The sequence below is a fragment of the Sycon ciliatum genome, chromosome 12 (assembly GCF_964019385.1).
Source record: "Sycon ciliatum chromosome 12, ocSycCili1.1, whole genome shotgun sequence".
Taxonomy (NCBI): Eukaryota; Metazoa; Porifera; class Calcarea; order Leucosolenida; family Sycettidae; genus Sycon; species Sycon ciliatum.
Window position 1 is genome coordinate 24,002,188 of NC_088654.1, and position 18,978 is coordinate 24,021,165.

At 49.9% G+C, this 18,978-nt stretch overlaps 4 protein-coding genes across 6 annotated transcripts in view; 1 reads left to right on the top strand and 3 right to left on the bottom strand.

The window, feature by feature from the left end:
- LOC135828822 (uncharacterized) overlaps positions 1-2,997 on the bottom strand; it is a 29,454-nt gene extending 26,457 nt beyond the window's left edge. The window contains exons 1-3 of the mRNA XM_065341252.1: positions 2,552-2,997; positions 1,548-1,716; positions 376-557 (exon numbers count right to left, since the gene is read on the bottom strand). Of these exons, the coding sequence (XP_065197324.1) occupies positions 376-557; positions 1,548-1,716; positions 2,552-2,793 (593 nt within the window). The 5' untranslated portion in view covers positions 2,794-2,997. The remainder of the gene's footprint in view (positions 1-375; positions 558-1,547; positions 1,717-2,551) is intronic.
- Positions 2,804-6,499, bottom strand: LOC135828076 (uncharacterized). Its single transcript, XM_065340509.1, has 2 exons — positions 5,109-6,499; positions 2,804-2,879 (listed from the first exon to the last, which is right to left on the bottom strand). The coding sequence occupies exons 1-2, from the start codon at positions 6,497-6,499 to the stop codon at positions 2,804-2,806; spliced, it is 1,467 nt and encodes a 488-aa protein (XP_065196581.1).
- Positions 6,500-7,279: 780 nt separating this feature from the next.
- LOC135828077 (uncharacterized) lies at positions 7,280-11,393 on the top strand. Its single transcript, XM_065340510.1, has 2 exons — positions 7,280-8,320; positions 11,226-11,393. Exons 1-2 carry the CDS (start codon positions 7,280-7,282, stop codon positions 11,391-11,393), a joined length of 1,209 nt encoding a protein of 402 aa, XP_065196582.1.
- A 1,733-nt stretch (positions 11,394-13,126) lies between these two features.
- LOC135828817 (active breakpoint cluster region-related protein-like) overlaps positions 13,127-18,978 on the bottom strand; it is a 35,277-nt gene continuing 29,425 nt past the window's right edge. For all 3 annotated transcript variants that reach the window (XM_065341246.1, XM_065341244.1, XM_065341245.1), the window contains exons 23-27: positions 17,432-17,566; positions 16,761-16,866; positions 15,385-15,508; positions 14,917-15,046; positions 13,127-14,188 (exon numbers count right to left, since the gene is read on the bottom strand). In XM_065341246.1, the coding sequence (XP_065197318.1) occupies positions 14,073-14,188; positions 14,917-15,046; positions 15,385-15,508; positions 16,761-16,866; positions 17,432-17,566 (611 nt within the window). In that variant the 3' untranslated portion in view covers positions 13,127-14,072. The remainder of the gene's footprint in view (positions 14,189-14,916; positions 15,047-15,384; positions 15,509-16,760; positions 16,867-17,431; positions 17,567-18,978) is intronic.

An 18,978-nucleotide genomic window follows, 5' to 3' on the forward strand; every position in this document is an offset into this window, starting at 1 on the left:
TTACCGTAGAAGCCGATGTCAGTGCTAGGCTTCTATTCACATCGAGTATTTCTGGTTTTTTTTGTATATCAACACTAAAACCAGGCGTATGACATCATTGTGCCGATGGTGCATCTTGATAATCAGGCTTGTATTTAAAACAGGCTTCTATACGAGACAGGTTTTTTAAAGGACAAGACACAACGGTACTTCCTAAGAGAAAGAATCCATGTACAATTTACACCGTTTCCCTCTCCTCGTTCGAATCGAGCATGCCTGCTATCTGTCATATAGCAAAGTGATATCCTCTATGATCAATCACATGTGAGTTACTAACCATGGCAACACGGCCATGTTTACCATGGCAATGTGGCCATGTTTACCATGGTTACTGACCTGGTCGTGCCCGGTACGTCTCTCTGGCTCATCGTGATGGTCGAATTGCGTTTCATCTTGGCGTCCAGGTCGTGCGTGAGCTGTATGCTGAAGTCCACCATGGATGGGTCCAGGACGGCCAGCTCGGAGTTGAACGGCATGGCGTGCCATACAATGTCACCGCGCATTACGGCCTCTGTGAACTAAGCAGGTACGACACATATACACACACACACACACGCCAGCCATGGCAACATCAGTACCAGCACCACCGGAAAACACAACAACGATAACAGTAACAGCACCACCACCAGCGATGGCAGCGGTGTAAGCAGAAACAGCAACACGAGCAACAGCTATAGCAACAGCAGCAGCAACAGCAGCAACGGCAGCAGCAGCAGCAACGGCAGCAGCAGCATCAGCAGTAGCGGTAACGCATACCAGTATAATACTACATGCAGTACATGAGAGTAGGGATGTCATGACGTCATGATGGCATCACATCAGTGGTGATGTCATGATGACATCACACCAGTGGCTTAGGCTGACTGGTCATTGTGTGCATGTGAAGCAGATGATTCCATCAATGTTGCATGTTGTAAACAGTGTTACAGTTAGTACTGTGCTGAGGGCTGAGGGCTGACACCAGCTACATGTATGTTGTGTCTAGATTAGTAGATAGCTGGTAACCACTTTGAATGTCTCTGCCCCCGGCCCAGGAAACATGTACATGTATGTCCCTGCAACCCCCCCCCCCCCCCCCTATCCAGAGTATAAAATATAAGTGGACATAACACCCAAATTCATTAGAGCGTGATCAATCTGCTGCAAAACTCAGAAGCTTATGGCATTCAAGCCATACACCACGCGCTTTCAGCTGGTTCTAAATTTCGGGTACTTTTTGATGCCACAGAGTACGAGTCGTACCACCTAAAATATGATTTCATGGTTTGGAAATTTCAATTATTCCACCTCATACTTCCCCCCCCCCCCCCCCCCCTCCCCATCTCACATGGGCACAGAGTTTAATCATGTACACGTCAGTGACTATCGGCAATAGCGAGTCTTAGTCGCCCTAGCTGGGCCACCAATAATTGTGATTGTGAGTGCACCTTGCGGTGCCACGGCATCATCACTCCCCAGCCATATCTAATACAAGCCGGCACCCCATTATAACTTAGCACGCGGCTCACCTCTTGTTTTGCAGCATCGCTGGGACACGACAAGCCCATATTTGGTGGGCAGTCCAGGTAGAGAGACACTAGATAGGTGTGAGTCAGGAACACAAGTCTCTCCTCACCACCAGCCTGTCGGAGCTCCTCAGCCGTCTTGATGGCCGACGGGAAGTACTTGCTGAAATATCTGCAACAAACGCAGCCAACGCACAGAAAACCTGGCAGTCTTCAGTTACCACTGTGATATGAGATCACCTGCATTTAGAGACCACCTGTCTTAGAGACCACTTGTCTTAGAGACCACCTTCCTTCAGAGTACACCTGTCTTAGAGACCACCTTCCTTCAGAGTACACCTGTCTTAGAGACCACCTACATTTAGAGAGCACCTGTCTCTATCAGAGCCCACTGCAACACGAGATCAGAGCCCACTGCAACACGAGATCAGAGCCCACTGCAACACGAGCGCATGGAGATGTACTGTCGTGGACATGGAAATCCCGTTGACTGACCTGGGGCCTGCACCCTCAGTGCGTACAGAACGTTGCATGTGTGTACCGTAAGCGTGCTCACGGCTGCATGGTCAGTGCGCTGGGGCCGCTTGACCTCCGACCGGATTTCCATGTCCACGACAGTGCTACTAGAGCAATGAAGGGTGGCTGTCTGATGGCAGGGGGCGGCGTCATGCAATTTCACCCAGAAGTCGTTATTAATTGTGTTTGCTTACGACTTGCGACGCCATCTCTATCAAGCCCTCTTGCATTGTAGTGTAGCAAGAAGGATCCACGGGTGTGTGTGATCCCCCGTAGCCTAATCGGTAGGGCACTGTCCCGGAATGTCACAAAACCAGTCGACCTACGACCCATCTAATTATTGTTCTGAATCAAGCTCCATTCAAAACTGCACTGAATTCGAATTATGGCGAAAGTTATTTTGCGGTGTCGTGGCAATGCAAGCGAGGTACACATAATTATAATGGTTAGTTGCTAGTGTTCGTGTTTTAGACACAGTTCAGTTAGCTTACAAGTTGACGATCGCAGTAGCGGTGTTAGCGAACCCGACGTCCAGGTGACAGGACGACACGAAGTGCACTTTACTCGGTGACCAGTCGCCCACCTTGCTCGAGGTGTCCGAGTCCTGGCCGGACTGTTGTCCATTCGTCCTCTGGGCTGCTGCCGTTGTACTTGACAGTCCAATGAATGCCATCACGAGGAAAATCCACACGAACTGGCGGAGCAGAATAGCGCTCTTCCATTTGGAGCCCATCCTCCACCAACTAAGTGCAATGGCCAAGAGCTGGAGTGCTAACTGACTTGCGTTTGCAAGCGCTTGACAAACGCTCAGATGTTTCACTACAATGTGTTGCCAACAGGAGAGAGATGAACACGTTCACAAGCAGACTACCCAGGAGTTTGCTGTGAAGCGGTCCGAGGTTTGCTACCCAAGATTATTATTATGATACAAACATTCAACGCGGCTGTTTCTAAAGTAACATAATCATAATACTGTCAAAGCCTAAAAGGTCCAACGCTCTAAAATCTACGCAGTCAGACTCAGAGTCATACATTGTCAACCAGTCATTGAACAACACAACTACTACCTGACACATCGCGCCAGTTTTTCGTGCACTTTGTCCCCTAATCATGTCTGAATCATGGTGAACCGTGGTGAACACCGTGGTGAACACGGTGAAGTGGCACAGAAGAAGGCGACGATCGACGAATAGACCAATCCCGAAAAGATTGTCTGGGTTCGTGAAAGGGGGCACGCGTGCAAGCCAGCACGTGTGAAGTGCATCGTTTTGTATTCAGTTTGTGTGTGTCAGCTCATGGCGGAGGAGAGAGAGACTTTTGCTCGCCGAGCTGAAGCTAAAGGATTTGATGGAGTCCTGCCAGCAGCTAGTCAAAGGACCTTCGGTACCTTAGGCAGACCCTGACGGAGTTTGGAGGCCAGATAGCTCTCGGTGAGGAGAGAAACATTCGCGTGGCGATCGACTCTCCGTAAAAAATGCAAGCTACATAGCGCCGACATACTGCAACAGCTACGATTTCAGCTAACTTCTCGATCTGCTGCTTCACGAAGTTCAACTATTTACAAGTCCTGACTGTTGTAGTCTGAAGCTGGAGTCTCATCGCCCACCTACAGGTAGCTTTTGGAGCTGATGGATTTCCCGACTCGCGCGGGCTTGGACTCCTTCCGCAAACTCTCGCAACATTACTACAGTGTATGCTGTGTTTCCGCACGCTCGTGTCGACATGTCACCTACATGTATACTGTACATGTACCGGGTCGCGGAGGAGCTTGACGACCTCCGCTGACTCCAGGTTTCCGAAATACTGCCGTCGTCTTCGTTGATGTCGCTGGTGACATTCTCCCCTTGCAGGACGTGCACATAGTTGTCGTCCCGGGGGTAAAGACTATGAGTTGGTGGACAAGCCGTTGATTATTCACTCTCATTGTAATATCAAAAAGTATTCTTTCTAGACCAAAGAGTGGTATATTTGATAACATTTAATAACGATAGACGATATCGTTATTAAATGTTATCAAATATACCACTCTTTGGTCTAGAAAGAATACTTTTTGATATGGTAAAGACTATGTTTGAATTGTTTGCAGGCAACCTACCTACACTCAAGAGAGCACTGCATTTCACACAAATCCATTGGTATCGTTACAACGTTTCGGTCTTTATGACCATCATCAGGAATGAAGTGGACATGGAAAGAACAGCAGTATAAAAGAAGGAGGCAAGCAAGCAAAGCGCGGTACATAGTGACAGCGCGCGTAGAGAAGTGCAAAGCACGTCATGGCGGGTGTGCATTACTACATATACATGACAACACAAGCACAAACGGCGAGGAAAGTAGATACTGCGCTACAGCAGTGATAACAGCCCAGTTCCAGTCTCACACCACCAGTGAGGTGTCTAGAGCCCCGCGCCACTCGCAGTAAGGTGGTGTTATAGCAGATCCCAGCCACTGTTGTTAATTTCCGGGGATCGCTCCCTGATATTGATGGCTTCCCGGATCCTCCTCCTGGGGCGGTCACGCTCAGAACCAAGAACCCGGATACCTGAGAAAGCCGTTGCTCCCAATGGCAATGGGTCAGATGCATGCTTGGCCGCGAAATGCTCACCCAGCGCGGTGCCGCTCACTGTGTTGCGTGCGTCGTCGTTGTGTTCTTTTGTCCTGGTAGCGAGGCTGCGGTACGTCTCTCCGACATATTTATCACCACATTTGCACTCGAGGTGGTATACAACATTTCGCTCCGTGCATGCCCCTGAACCGGACATGCAGGCGACACAAGCAGCTTTGGGCCGCCCCCGTTTACGGGGCCTGGACGGGTCTACAAACCTGCGGCATGGTGGTTTGCGGAGGGCAGACGTGCAAATCATAGAACTTAGACGGCGGTTCCTGTAAATCAGCTGGGCATTTATCTTGTACTTCCGGAGTAATTTATGAATTTTGTTGTGGATATACTCGGTGTGAAACGGTAGGTTGAGGGTGACACGGTATTCATTCTGCACTCTGACACGTCGGGGGCGCATAGCTCGTTCACGTGCCGAAACTATAACTGACTCTGGGAAGTTGTTGAATTTTAGGATGTTGGTTACTTTTTCTTCACTTCTTTTTAGGGTGTCGGCATCGGAGGATAGGCGGACGGCACGCAGGAACTCAGAGGAAGCAATTGCTTTCTTTTGCTGGTTGGGAACTGACGAGTTGTAGTCTGATACCAGTCCGCTGTGACATGGCTTGCGGTATAGTTCATAGGATATAGATCCATCTGGTGAGCCATGGACGGTCGTGTCCATGAAATTGATTGAGCCAGTCAACTCCGTGGATTGGTGAGTGAATTTAATATTAGGATCGGCATTATTGAAGTGATCTAGGAAACTCTGCAGAAGTTCCGGACCGAGGTTCCACACAATGAAAACATCATCGATGTAGCGCTTGTACAGAACTGGGCTGGCAGGTGCACTACGCAAGAGCGAACTCTCTAGGTCATGCATGTACAGGATGGCAAAGGGGGGCGCTAGGTTATTGCCCATAGCCACACCATCCTTCTGGTGGTACACCTGCGCTCCAAACCGGAAGTAGTTGGAGCTCAGCACATGTGCGAGGAGCTCCTTGACCTGCCCAATTCGGAAACCGAACAGATCGATGCTGCCCTCGTGTTGTCGGAGGACTCTCATGACTGCTGCAATGCCATCGTTAATCGGGATGCTAGGGTAAAGGGCCACCACATCCATAGTCACAATGATGGTGCCGGGCGGGGCCTTGAGGTTGGGAAACGCGCTCCTCATACACTGGAGTGCTTCAACAGTGTTCTCCAGGTGTGCTGGCACGAACTGGAGACATTGATTGAGGATGCGTTCGAGGACTATGGAGATGTTTGTAACTGGGCAGCCGCAGGCCGCAACGACTGGTCTGAGAGGAATATTGGACTTGTGGTCTTTTGGAAGACCGTACATTTCAGGGAAGCTGTTGTCACCCGGCATCACGGCTGTGTATAAATCCTTTTCCAAGGATCCCTCGCAAACTCGGCGGAGTATCTTTCGGGTCTCCTCCTCCCACTGGTCGATAGTAAGCTCAACTTTCTCAAACCGGGACTCGTCCGACAACAGGGATTCTGCCTTCTCCAGGTAAGTGGTCATTTTCATTGCTACAAATTTGTTGCTTTTATCAGATTTTTTTATGATGACCGACTCGTCCTTGCCGACCTTCATGAGCTGCTCACGATCAGAGTGAGACAGGTTCGGCTGCGGCACTCGCGAGTTTTTGTACAGGGCCATTGCTTCGCGCTTGAAGCTCGCCAGGCTGTACTCTTCGTCCTTGGATAGTTTAGGGCCCTGCTGGAAACCATGTGCCTTCAGGTGCCAGATCTTGGGTTCAAATTTGGCGGGACCTCCGTCAGCCATAGATGGCTGCTGTTCCGAGGACTGCCTCCACCAGCGAAGAGAGTACGCCATTCTTTCGACGCCCACCTCGACGTCTTGCATAACTCTCTGGTTGGCTTTGCCAGCCGACGGAACAAAGCCCGGCCCGAGTCTAAGGAGGTCCAGCGCCTCACTCGACACACAGTTGTCTAAGTCAAGAGCACATCCAGAGCGGTCTTGCGTCGTGACATTGTTGCGGTGACCACCTGCAGGCAGCTGGCAATGGGGGAAGCCCACGAACGACTGCTGCTGGCATAGACGCTCTAGCTTAAGGGTGAGCCGTCGTCGGGAGGCAAGTCGTTCCGCATGACACAGAGCATTGCACAAGGCACGTAGCCAAATATAGTCTTGCTTGGAGTACGAGCGCAGGTCGGCCCTCCGCGCCGTGAATAGTCCATAGCAGTGGGAATTCCACCGAAATTTGTCCTCGATGGCATCCCTCAGAAGGTTGCGAACATAGGCATCGCGACGGGTAGCTCTGGAAGGACGGGAACCTATCGGCTGGGGCACGCTGCGCTGAATAAAATATGGGACTAAATGTTTCCGCCGACATTGAAGCAGAAAATGCACCTGACAAAGACTCCGCTCTAGTTTCCATGCCCACTTCACGAACAACCAGGGCGTCTGAGTCCTTGAGGGGGAGAACCGTTTCAAAATTTTGAAGGACGCTTCACGCAGCTTCATTATACTTGAATTGTTTGCAGGCAACCTGCCTACACTCACTCTGATCGTGAGCAGCTCATGAAGGTCGGCAAGGACGAGTCGGTCATCATAAAAAAATCTGATAAAAGCAACAAATTTGTAGCAATGAAAATGACCACTTACCTGGAGAAGGCAGAATCCCTGTTGTCGGACGAGTCCCGGTTTGAGAAAGTTGAGCTTACTATCGACCAGTGGGAGGAGGAGACCCGAAAGATACTCCGCCGAGTTTGCGAGGGATCCTTGGAAAAGGATTTATACACAGCCGTGATGCCGGGTGACAACAGCTTCCCTGAAATGTACGGTCTTCCAAAAGACCACAAGTCCAATATTCCTCTCAGACCAGTCGTTGCGGCCTGCGGCTGCCCAGTTACAAACATCTCCATAGTCCTCGAACGCATCCTCAATCAATGTCTCCAGTTCGTGCCAGCACACCTGGAGAACACTGTTGAAGCACTCCAGTGTATGAGGAGCGCGTTTCCCAACCTCAAGGCCCCGCCCGGCACCATCATTGTGACTATGGATGTGGTGGCCCTTTACCCTAGCATCCCGATTAACGATGGCATTGCAGCAGTCATGAGAGTCCTCCGACAACACGAGGGCAGCATCGATCTGTTCGGTTTCCGAATTGGGCAGGTCAAGGAGCTCCTCGCACATGTGCTGAGCTCCAACTACTTCCGGTTTGGAGCGCAGGTGTACCACCAGAAGGATGGTGTGGCTATGGGCAATAACCTAGCGCCCCCCTTTGCCATCCTGTACATGCATGACCTAGAGAGTTCGCTCTTGCGTAGTGCACCTGCCAGCCCAGTTCTGTACAAGCGCTACATCGATGATGTTTTCATTGTGTGGAACCTCGGTCCGGAACTTCTGCAGAGTTTCCTAGATCACTTCAATAATGCCGATCCTAATATTAAATTCACTCACCAATCCACGGAGTTGACTGGCTCAATCAATTTCATGGACACGACCGTCCATGGCTCACCAGATGGATCTATATCCTATGAACTATACCGCAAGCCATGCCACAGCGGACTGGTATCAGACTACAACTCGTCAGTTCCCAACCAGCAAAAGAAAGCAATTGCTTCCTCTGAGTTCCTGCGTGCCGTCCGCCTATCCTCCGATGCCGACACCCTAAAAAGAAGTGAAGAAAAAGTAACCAACATCCTAAAATTCAACAACTTCCCAGAGTCAGTTATAGTTTCGGCACGTGAACGAGATCCTGTTTTACAGGTCGATGATCCAGGGTAGGTTGTCGTACGCTTCCAACGCCTTTTATCCGTCACTTCAAATTGGCAACATGGAGCCCCTCACACGTCTAACGAAGTGCGCTATCCGCGGCTTCTTCGGTCTGCCACCACCACCGTGGTCGCGCACGAGCCCGATCTTTGAACAGCTCCGCCTCACCACCCTGGAGGACATGTTTAACATTAAGCTCCTCATCTTTGTCCGTCGTTGTCTGTTCTCCCGAGCAAGCTCCCTCTTCACCAGCTTCTTCGTGAGAGTTACTGGTGACCGCACTCGGGGAGCAGCACATCACCTCGTTCGAGTACCATTTTGGCCCGGTCCTGCGGGTCGGGCGACCATGCAGTTCATCGGCGCAGTCCTGTGGAACCAGCTCCCGCCTGATCTCCGTTCCGAGCCCAGCCACCTTCAGTTCTGTGCCCTGCTAAAAGCGCATCATGGCTCCGTTTAAATGCTTTTCGGCTAGTGTGTTTCTGTGGTATAGCGGACTGAAGAATAGTAAACGTGTTTTGCAATATATGTATGAAGCTATTTTGTATATAGTATGTTCCCATTCCGTTTTTGCTTTGGTGTAGCCCTGAGGTTGATTGCTTATTTATTTCTACCCTTCCTCTCTCCATACTTCTGTCCCCCCCCCCCCCCTCTCTCTCATTCCTTCTGTCGTCCACATGTATCAAAGGAGGCGAAATCGCCTGTTTGTGGTGCGACGTTAAATAAACTTCTACAACAACAACAACAACAACGAGCTATGCGCCCCCGACGTGTCAGAGTGCAGAATGAATACCGTGTCACCCTCAACCTACCGTTTCACACCGAGTATATCCACAACAAAATTCATAAATTACTCCGGAAGTACAAGATAAATGCCCAGCTGATTTACAGGAACCGCCGTCTAAGTTCTATGATTTGCACGTCTGCCCTCCGCAAACCACCATGCCGCAGGTTTGTAGACCCGTCCAGGCCCCGTAAACGGGGGCGGCCCAAAGCTGCTTGTGTCGCCTGCATGTCCGGTTCAGGGGCATGCACGGAGCGAAATGTTGTATACCACCTCGAGTGCAAATGTGGTGATAAATATGTCGGAGAGACGTACCGCAGCCTCGCTACCAGGACAAAAGAACACAACGACGACGCACGCAACACAGTGAGCGGCACCGCGCTGGGTGAGCATTTCGCGGCCAAGCATGCATCTGACCCATTGCCATTGGGAGCAACGGCTTTCTCAGGTATCCGGGTTCTCGGTTCTGAGCGTGACCGCCCCAGGAGGAGGATCCGGGAGGCCATCAATATCAGGGAGCGATCCCCGGAAATTAACAACAACAGTGGCTGGGATCTGCTATAACACCACCTTACTGCGAGTGGCGCGGGGCTCTAGACACCTCACTGGTGGTGTGAGACTGGAACTGGGCTGTTATCACTGCTGTAGCGCAGTATCTACTTTCCTCGCCGTTTGTGCTTGTGTTGTCATGTATATGTAGTAATGCACACCCGCCATGACGTGCTTTGCACTTCTCTACGCGCGCTGTCACTATGTACCGCGCTTTGCTTGCTTGCCTCCTTCTTTTATACTGCTGTTCTTTCCATGTCCACTTCATTCCTGATGATGGTCATAAAGACCGAAACGTTGTAACGATACCAATGGATTTGTGTGAAATGCAGTGCTCTCTTGAGTGTAGGTAGGTTGCCTGCAAACAATTCAAGTATAATGAAGCTGCGTGAAGCGTCCTTCAAAATTTTGAAAGACTATGTTGTCTTTCGAAATAGTTCTACATCACGCTCGCGCGAATGATGTTTCTCATCATGAACTCGTTCCGACGGTGTGACACGGCGATGGTCTTTGGCGGGGCACTGGCTTGGCGAAAACGATATCTTCTTGTGCAATATAACATTGATCGGCTGCAGATGAGTACAGTCACTTCGTGGTTGGTCCTATAGGAGGGCAGCTGCCAGGAAAGAGGCAGGACTCATCGAAGACGAAGCGCACGCAACAAACAACAGCACTCAAAATATCTCGTAAGATTTAGGGCCTATCGCTTTGAGCCACAGCGCTCACAGCCTTGCCTACTTCATCAAAGTGAGCTCTACATGTTCGTTGACCTCTTCACACTACACAGAAGAGCGAAACAAGGATTATGTCTTAACATTTCAACTCCAACAGCACACCATTACCAGTGCGAGAGAGAAAACTACAAAGGGCTTCGCTTTCTGTCGCATCGTCTCTCTTGCATGCAACTAACGAGAAAATCGTGCACTTACCCTCGCATTCACACGCGAACTATCAAACACGTCCTGTGCCGCATGCTGATCAGGTAGTGCCATGGCCATGTATGTGTTGTACAGTGTACTCTCAGTTGACATGCCCCCTTTCGAACCCAGACAATCTTTTCGGGATTGGTCTATTCTGGCAGCTGCGCGGTCTGGTCCATAGGCTAAGGCATAGATGCCTGTTCTACCGGTGCCTCCAAGCCATGGACGGTCATTTCGCGACTTGTGTTATGCCAGGCCCAAGCCAAGGTTCCTCGAGCTCTACTTTAGCTTCTTGCACTTGCAGACTGTCCAAGCGCCCCGACCTCGTCTGGACAGTCCAGATTTGAGAGAAAATGTCCTCCTTACCTGTGTCCTGCCGAGGTCCTCGTCGTCGTCGGGGAAAGACCGACAGTAGCGACAGAAAGTATTACAATCGAGAGTCAGTATTCAGAGAGGATGGCCAAGAATACGCTCAAGTCACTGAAGCAGTTTGGCTGTTGTCGGCTCGAGGCTTTCTGCTATGATGGCAGGACGCGGATTTGCCACATTCGGGGAAAGCCACGAAACTTAGGTCTGGATCAAGCAAGGCGACATCATCCTGATTGACGTCAAGGGTTCTAGAGCAGGCGTCATTCTGAAGTATAGCCACGAAGAAGCAAGGAAGCTGAAGGCCTATGAAGAGTTGCCAGAGACAGCCACGCTCAGCGACAGCGCCCATTCGCACCAGATCGGCAGATGATGAACATTGTTGCTTTCGACGGCATATCAGATGTAGAGGATGATGGCAGTGATGCAACGACGTGACCGGTGACTCCGAGCAATCGACAGTGCCGCGTAACTGGTAAGGTAGAGCATACTCCAAGAAAAATGCCGGAGAGACAACTCCGTGAAGAAACGCTTGGATAGGATGACGACAGTTCCTTCCTGGTGAAGGAGCTGTTGACCTCCGAGCTGTTGACCTCCAAGCGGGCATAGATGATGGCACCTCCACACGGTTATACCTGGTAACGTTTGCATTCAGTTCGCTCCAAGTCCAAACCTTGAAGCAGATTTGAATGCGAAAGGCGAAGTCCACCAAAATCCACACCTAGTACATTGTAGTCGTGATCTCATTTCGTTACTCGTTAGCAAAGGAAGCACATGCATGTGTCAGGATGGACACGAGGAAAACGAGAGCGCATAGGTTACGACTTAGACTAGTAGTTCATCAACTAGACCAGATTGTGAGCAGTCGGACTTGCACAGCGACGCACAAAACTGACAAGAGGTACCGACACAAAGTCACATAAGCCTAGTGGCTGCAGCATACGGCCAGCGGACAGTTGTTGAACAATTGATGGTGTATCCTGACTCTTTAGCCATTTTGGAATGAACTTACGAAGTTTTAAAAGAATAATTTGGTGATAAAATGACTCTAGCCTAGGCAGGAGAGCGACTTCAAGACACTCCGTATCTTGGCCACAGGAACATGATCAAGTTGGGTTCACCGTTGTGATTCTCACCAGTACAGTGACCTGCAGACGACGACGAAGACCAGAATGATGGGATGAAGAAGTCTGGTGATCACGTGCATGCACACTGTTCGTGGTTTGAGCTGAGCGCCACAGCCATTCCCATTGGCGCTTGGCTTGGCACGGGCAATGCAGTTGCAAAATCACTTCTACCTTCAGGCGAGGGACTTATGAGTTATGTCTCCACGATCCCCTGTCTACCATGTTTGCTGGTGGTGTGATTTCGCGGGATCAGAGTTGAAACCTGTGTAGTGTGGCGCTGGGAAGCCTGTGGACGTCGGTGATGTGTCGACTCTTCTTCGCACTCGATGGTGTGGTGTTAGCGTCCGCCTGTATAGCCATATCCAATGTCCCGGTCAGCTCTCAACTGGATAATGTTTCTGTGCTAGCATGCTGCCCTCTGCACTGCAGTGTCAGTAAGCCAGTAACCTAGCTAATACCCACGTAACCCAGGTCTGGACTATTACCACCAACTACTTCCAAGTGTCCTCATCAACCAATGGGCGCTGAATATCTTAGCCTTATTGGCAGCCGCAGGCCTCTTCAGCCTCGGAAACAAGTCTTCTCAAAACTCCACCGCCTCATCCAAGCAAGGTGAGCGATGGATTAGTTTAGAAGAGCTTGCTAGCTTGGGATATTCCTGTTAAAACTATTGTAAAAGCAGAAAATTTCGGTCACTTCGGTGCCGAAGTTTTTACCGAAAATAAAACGCACTGAAAAATGTCCCATAGAAACTACAAGTACGACACACACCTTGTGACGCCCATCACCGGGGGTGATGATAGCGATGCTCCAGCAGACGCCATAGCAACTTGTGCCGGGATTGTACCATTCAACAGCTTGCAAGGCTGAAGAATTGACTGCCACTATTCAGCCTGGCCTACACCACACAGCTATTCGAAGCGGGGTTTTTACGCACACCCACACACACACAACCACACCCAGAGGATACAACACGATGTGTAGACAAGCACACTGGAACAATAGTGCAGAATACGTAGGGTGATGAAAATGGCACAACATGCGAACACACGAATGAACTGAGATATACATACGCACCGCGCAGACACAATCAAGTGCATACCGACAGCGCTGTCTGAGAAAAAAATAATATCATCTGGCGTCATGGAGAGTATTTGGAAGAAATCTGAAAGTTATCGGCTGTGTCTGCCTACCTGGATGTGCGTGTGTTTGTGTGCATCCGTTTGGCAGACCAATGAATTTACATGCGCGTGCGCTGTGTGCCGTACAGACCAAAGCACGCACATGGGATAAAGCCAGAGGCACGGGACTCGGGAGCATAAGAGAATAAACAGTTCCGCCGGCCATCGCGCGTCGGCGGCACAGGAGAAGAAGAGGAGAGCAATAAATATAAATTTCCGTCGCGAGCAATTTCGGACAAGCTTGGGCAAATTCGTCAGCAACAGCGAGGGCCAGAGGCCGCAAGGTATGATAATGGTCTATGTACAGGAGAGAGAGAGATACCTCTGGTCAAAGCCAAAGGCTGTGATTGCACTGGCAATAAAAGCACGAGTGCAAAGTGAGGTGTGTGCGCGAGTGCGTGTGCACATGGGACGTTACATGGGGGGCAAGCGGCGGCAGGGGTGGCGAACACAAGCGAGCGATCGTCCACCTTCGTCATGGCAACACGAGCACATGCGCACACACACACACACCCGGTAGCAGTGGCGATGCGACCGCAGTGGCCAACATGCGGCGACAGGACTGCGAAAATACGTCGTCAGGACAACAGCCGCAGAATGAAGTGAAAAGGATTCCAGCTCCGGCATCACCAGTAATAGACAAATAGTTAGCCACTAAGGAGCAGAACACATTAAAGGGGGGGGGGGGGGGTTCAGAGCGGTGCGAGTCGCTGGTTGTGTTCTGGAGAGCGGGTTCTCCTCCTTCTAACTGGTCTTGTTGTGTATATCAAGATAGCCGTGGTGAATTGAGCCGCTCTGCGGTGACTCTCTGCCGCTGGCCACGTGGTGAATGCCAAGGCTGTCCGTACTCCGCGACGGTACTGCACGCACACACACACACACACACACACACACACACACACACACACACACACACACACACACACACACACACACACACACACACACTCACTCACAGATATATGCACAGCACAAAGTGGTGATGTCAAGCAGTGGTTCGTGAAAGGTCATGCATAGGCGCAGTGCTTGAAGCGAGATGTGCCAACAGTTCGACATTCAAGCTAACGTTATGTTCAGACGCTAATAACTGATACCGTATGTCCAGCGCCTTTAAAGCCTTGGCCTTATATTCGAAAAACTACTGCTTTCCTAGCAATTTTAGATGCAAAATGACTCGCCCACCACGAAATGCTATAGAAGTCAAAGTCTACACAGAAATTTCACTCTAAACCCACTTGTTCGCCCTTCCTGCTGGGCTGTAAGTGTGTTAGTGTAATCATAGTACTTATTCCTGCAGTTTCACAAAACATACTTCAAATGTCATTAATTTTCATTTACGAAGCCCATTAAAGGTGCGGGCATACGGTATAATATCATATTTTCCGGAGTGTACGCCATACTCTAAACACTAGTATTTCCCCCCCCCCCCCAAAGTCGGTGCCCCCCCCCCCCCCCCCAAAGTCGGTGCAGCTTATACTACGATGATCAAGGGAACTGTAAAATACAGAAGCAAGACAAAGGAGGGCGACTTTTGGACGCAGCTTACAGACACCTAGTGCACATCCAAAGCATTCTCTGCTGAACTCACCGACGGTGTGGGCGAGACGAGTAACGCTTGTTGACGAGAGCACCTCCTGAACGCTTTGTCCGTCGACATCGCGCTCTTCTGGCTCCAGCAGGTCAAGTTGAAGGTCCAGGAAGAAACCAAGGACAGTCACCTGACATCGTTTAACATATAGAGATGGGCAGATACACCCACATACGCACAGGCACAGACATACGTGCACACATGCACATACACATTCACACACACACACATGCGCACACACACACACACACACACACACACACACACGCACGCACGCACACACACACACCGGCATTACATTCCGTGATCCAAACGCGTAGGGCGACGCACGGACAGCACTCAACTCTTCACGAGCAAAGAGCAGTGAGCAGCCAAGAGCACCCTCAAGTACAGGCAGAGTATTTGTACGCTCACTGACCCAATATACAGATAAAGCACATGACATATATGTATGGATTAGCTGTGTACCTGATTTCCAATGTCCAGGACGATACGATCTGCACCATCATCGATTGGCTTCAGAACATTGGGTCCAATTACTGTGGCCAGGTTTGAAGTTGTCATCTTGTTCATGGATGCGTACTCACTCACACTGTCAACACGGTGCGTGCGCAGATACACGCACACACACACACACACACGCACACACACGCACACACACACACACACACGCACACACACATACACACACACGCACACACACACATGCACACACACAGCAGTGGAAGTATCGCGACAAACAGAAATCATGTTTGACACCACAGACTGTGCCACGTTCAAGCCCACAAAGAGGTGGTAATGCAACGCTCTGCACAATTTAGTGTCGATGAGAGAATTTCACCTACAAGTACCAAAATTCTAGTGAAGTGCATGCTCCCCCCCCCCCCTCTCTCTCTCTCCTCGCATATTTTTAGAGAAAAAAAAACATACGTGCAGGGTAAGTATGCATGAGTGATCAAGAATTTAAGATGTGACCTATACTGTGATGTATGGTGCTGACACATGGCAGTCAGGTTACAGACAACACATAGACACACGCACTGCTGGGACACCACCGACAGACACAGTAGCCTGTGCCCTGTGGTAGTGACGGAGGGTGTGTGCATGCGACTGTGTGTGTATATAGTGCAGTAACCTGACCGATACAGCAGCGCACACAATGGCACAGTAATGGGACCAGTGGCTAACCACACACAGCATAGCGTAGTGCGAATGATGCAGCAGCCAGGCCACAACAAGCACCGTGCTGCTGGAGGATTGCCGCTGTTTCTGTCGCTGGCCTTTTGAACATAACAGCCACTGCTTTACCGACTGTCATGCGCTGAAGGCAGCTTACTCTCTCAACAAGACACCATTATTCATTGTTCTCCCTCTTCTTTGTCAATTTCATTTTCCACACGTGACATTCCCGCCAAGCAGACTTTTTTTCTACGCCACAGGGCACAACAAGTGCAGACAGCAGCAGCCTGCTATACATGATTGTACATAAACAGTGTTTGTACATCACATTCACGTGACTGAATATTGTTTAGGGACTTTGCCGGAGCGTGGTCACTGCATTTCATACGAGTTGGCATCCCCGTAAGAAGTGTACAAACAGTACAGTCAACATTGCGAATTACAACCCTCAATCGTGCGTGAGAAAGTGCCGGTATCCACGTGTTGCAGTTATTCACGAGGTTGGACGTACTGTATGCAGTCAAATGGTCACTACGACTGAAGATTGTAACTTTATTCTCAAGATGGTGTCACACTGGAGTTTGTTATCCACGAGGACTACTGTACTAGTGAAGTGGATCAGCAACGGCATGTTAGTTGCAGAATGGGAGAAAAGCCAGTCTTACTTCTTCAAGTGCTTGATCAAGTACAGAGTTGTGAGCAGGTTAGTGTCTGGCATACTGTACAGCAGCGACACCATACAGCTGACACGAGAGTCCGAGTTGGACAGATCTGCAGGACAGCGGATAGTGAGAAAGACAATGACAGCATCAACAGCAACGTTAGCAGCAATACAACAAGGAGCCTGCAGCAGCTCAAGCCAAACTCTCTGGAGTATCCCCAGTATTCACTAGTAGAGGGAATGGAAGAGGGGAAAGTCTGAAGAAAAAATTGACTGTCACCACCAGCACTGGAACCAGGACTCAAACCAGGGACATACCAGCCACTGCTTTCCCCGACGACGGCCATGCGCTTGCTCTCTGTATTCACAATAAACTTTTAAATGTGGATTGGACTGAACAGGTCATAGAGCACTATACTATAATAGTATAGGCGTGCTCTGGATATTCACTTGCTACGGTTTCCTTCAAGGCCAATTTGCCATCATGACTTGGAGGCCAATTTGCCATCATGACTTGGAGGCCAATTTGCCATCATGACTTGGAGGCCAATTTGCCATCATGACTTGGAGGCCAGTTTGCCATCATGACTTGGAGGCCAGTTTGCCATCATGACTTGGAGGCCAGTTTGCCATCATGACTTGGAGGCCAGTTTGCCATCATGACTCGTGACTTACTGCTTCCCTCCACAAAGCGGCTGTACAGTATGCGAGGAAACATCGGCTCGGGCATTTCCCGAAGGAACAGCTTGAGAGCGCCAGTCACCGCATGGATGTCTACTTCCTTGACGAGCTTTGCGGCCTGATCGATATCTGCAGGCATGGTCCAGAAAATGAAGCAAACACAAACACACACATGCACATACACGTTCTCATGGGCACACCCACAATTTATATGTTACACTCAGTATGGCTTCATTTCTCTATTTGTCGTCACTGCCTCTATATGGCTTTTTCCGTACGCAACTTCGCTATATGGCTCCACAATTTTGCACTGCGACTTTCTCTCCAGGTCCTTCTCTATATAGCTCCAGTGCAGTCGCGACTTTCTCTATATAACTCCAGGTCATTCTCTATATAGCTCCAGTAGCGACTTTTGCAACTCGGCGCTGCATAAAGTTCTTGTTGCCTGTTGGTGCATGGTGCTTTTCGGTTAGTTGAGGAATTTTCTTTGTCATGACGAGTTAGGTTTCACTACGATGGAAGTGCTGTAGGCCATGTTTTACTTTTAGCGTTGTGGTGTTGCAGTTAGGAAATGGAGGACGACCGAGGCCCTACAGATGCCATTAGAGTGGCAAAGGGTGCAAGGAGTTCCTCGAAAACGAAGGACAGAAATGCGGAGAGTTTTTTGGGTGTCAATGGAGGAGACTACGCTGGCTTTCAAAGCGAAGGCTGAGAATCCCAAGTGGGGAAAGCGTCGAATCAGCCAGCATCTTGCAACAATGGAACTCACCGTCAGCGATCCCGAAGTGCAACAGTATGTAGACAAGTTTCTGTACGATTTGGAGAGCAACCGACTGTACGTGAAATCGACAGAACTCAATGTTTCCCATCGGACGTGTGTGACAAAGGATATGCTGGTGAACCTGATCATTGCTGATCACGCGCGTGACCACCGACAGGCTGAGACCATTTACGAAAGTCTTCGTTGTTCATATTATCCTGTTGTACGTGAGAATGTCAGAGTTTTGTTCAAGCAACACGTCAACTGTGTGCTTTGCAGGAAGCAGCAACCTCTACCAAAAACAAGCCTCACACGGAAGACGATCCTGGCCACGTACCCCAACAGCCGCTGGCAAATGGATCTGAAGAAGTTGCCTGCATGTCGTGGCTTCCAGTACGCGTGCAATATTGTTGACTGCTTTTCAAGATTTGGCATGGGAGGAGCAATAAAAAGCAAATCAGCTAAAGATGTTGTTGCTGTCTTCATGGAGTGTGTGTACCGTTATGGGCCCCCCAGAATCCTGCAAACTGATAACGGCAAGGAGTTCAATAACTCAAATCTTGCTGAGGTGATCGATGAACTGAAGACCTTGAAAGTCAATGGACGGCCATATCACCCTCAGAGTCAAGGACGCGTGGAGCGATTCAATCAAACACTGGCGAATTTCTTGCGTCGGGACCTGCAGAAGCAACCAGACTGGCCGAGCAGACTGCAGTACTTTTACTATGTGTACAACACCAGAGCTCACCGCAGTCTGAAGAACAAGACTCCGTTTGAGTTA

Bases quoted from the DNA above. Each gene is read 5' to 3' on its own strand.
- LOC135828076 (XM_065340509.1), bottom strand. From the start codon at position 6,499: ATGGCGTACTCTCTTCGCTGGTGGAGGCAGTCCTCGGAACAGCAGCCA. The intron at 2,880-5,108 runs GTCAGTTATAGT...AACACATTGTAG, and splicing joins AAATTCAACAACTTCCCAGA to TGAAACATCTGAGCGTTTGT.
- LOC135828077 (XM_065340510.1), top strand. From the start codon at position 7,280: ATGACCACTTACCTGGAGAAGGCAGAATCCCTGTTGTCGGACGAGTCC. The intron at 8,321-11,225 runs GTAACCAACATC...CACGAAACTTAG, and splicing joins TAAAAAGAAGTGAAGAAAAA to GTCTGGATCAAGCAAGGCGA.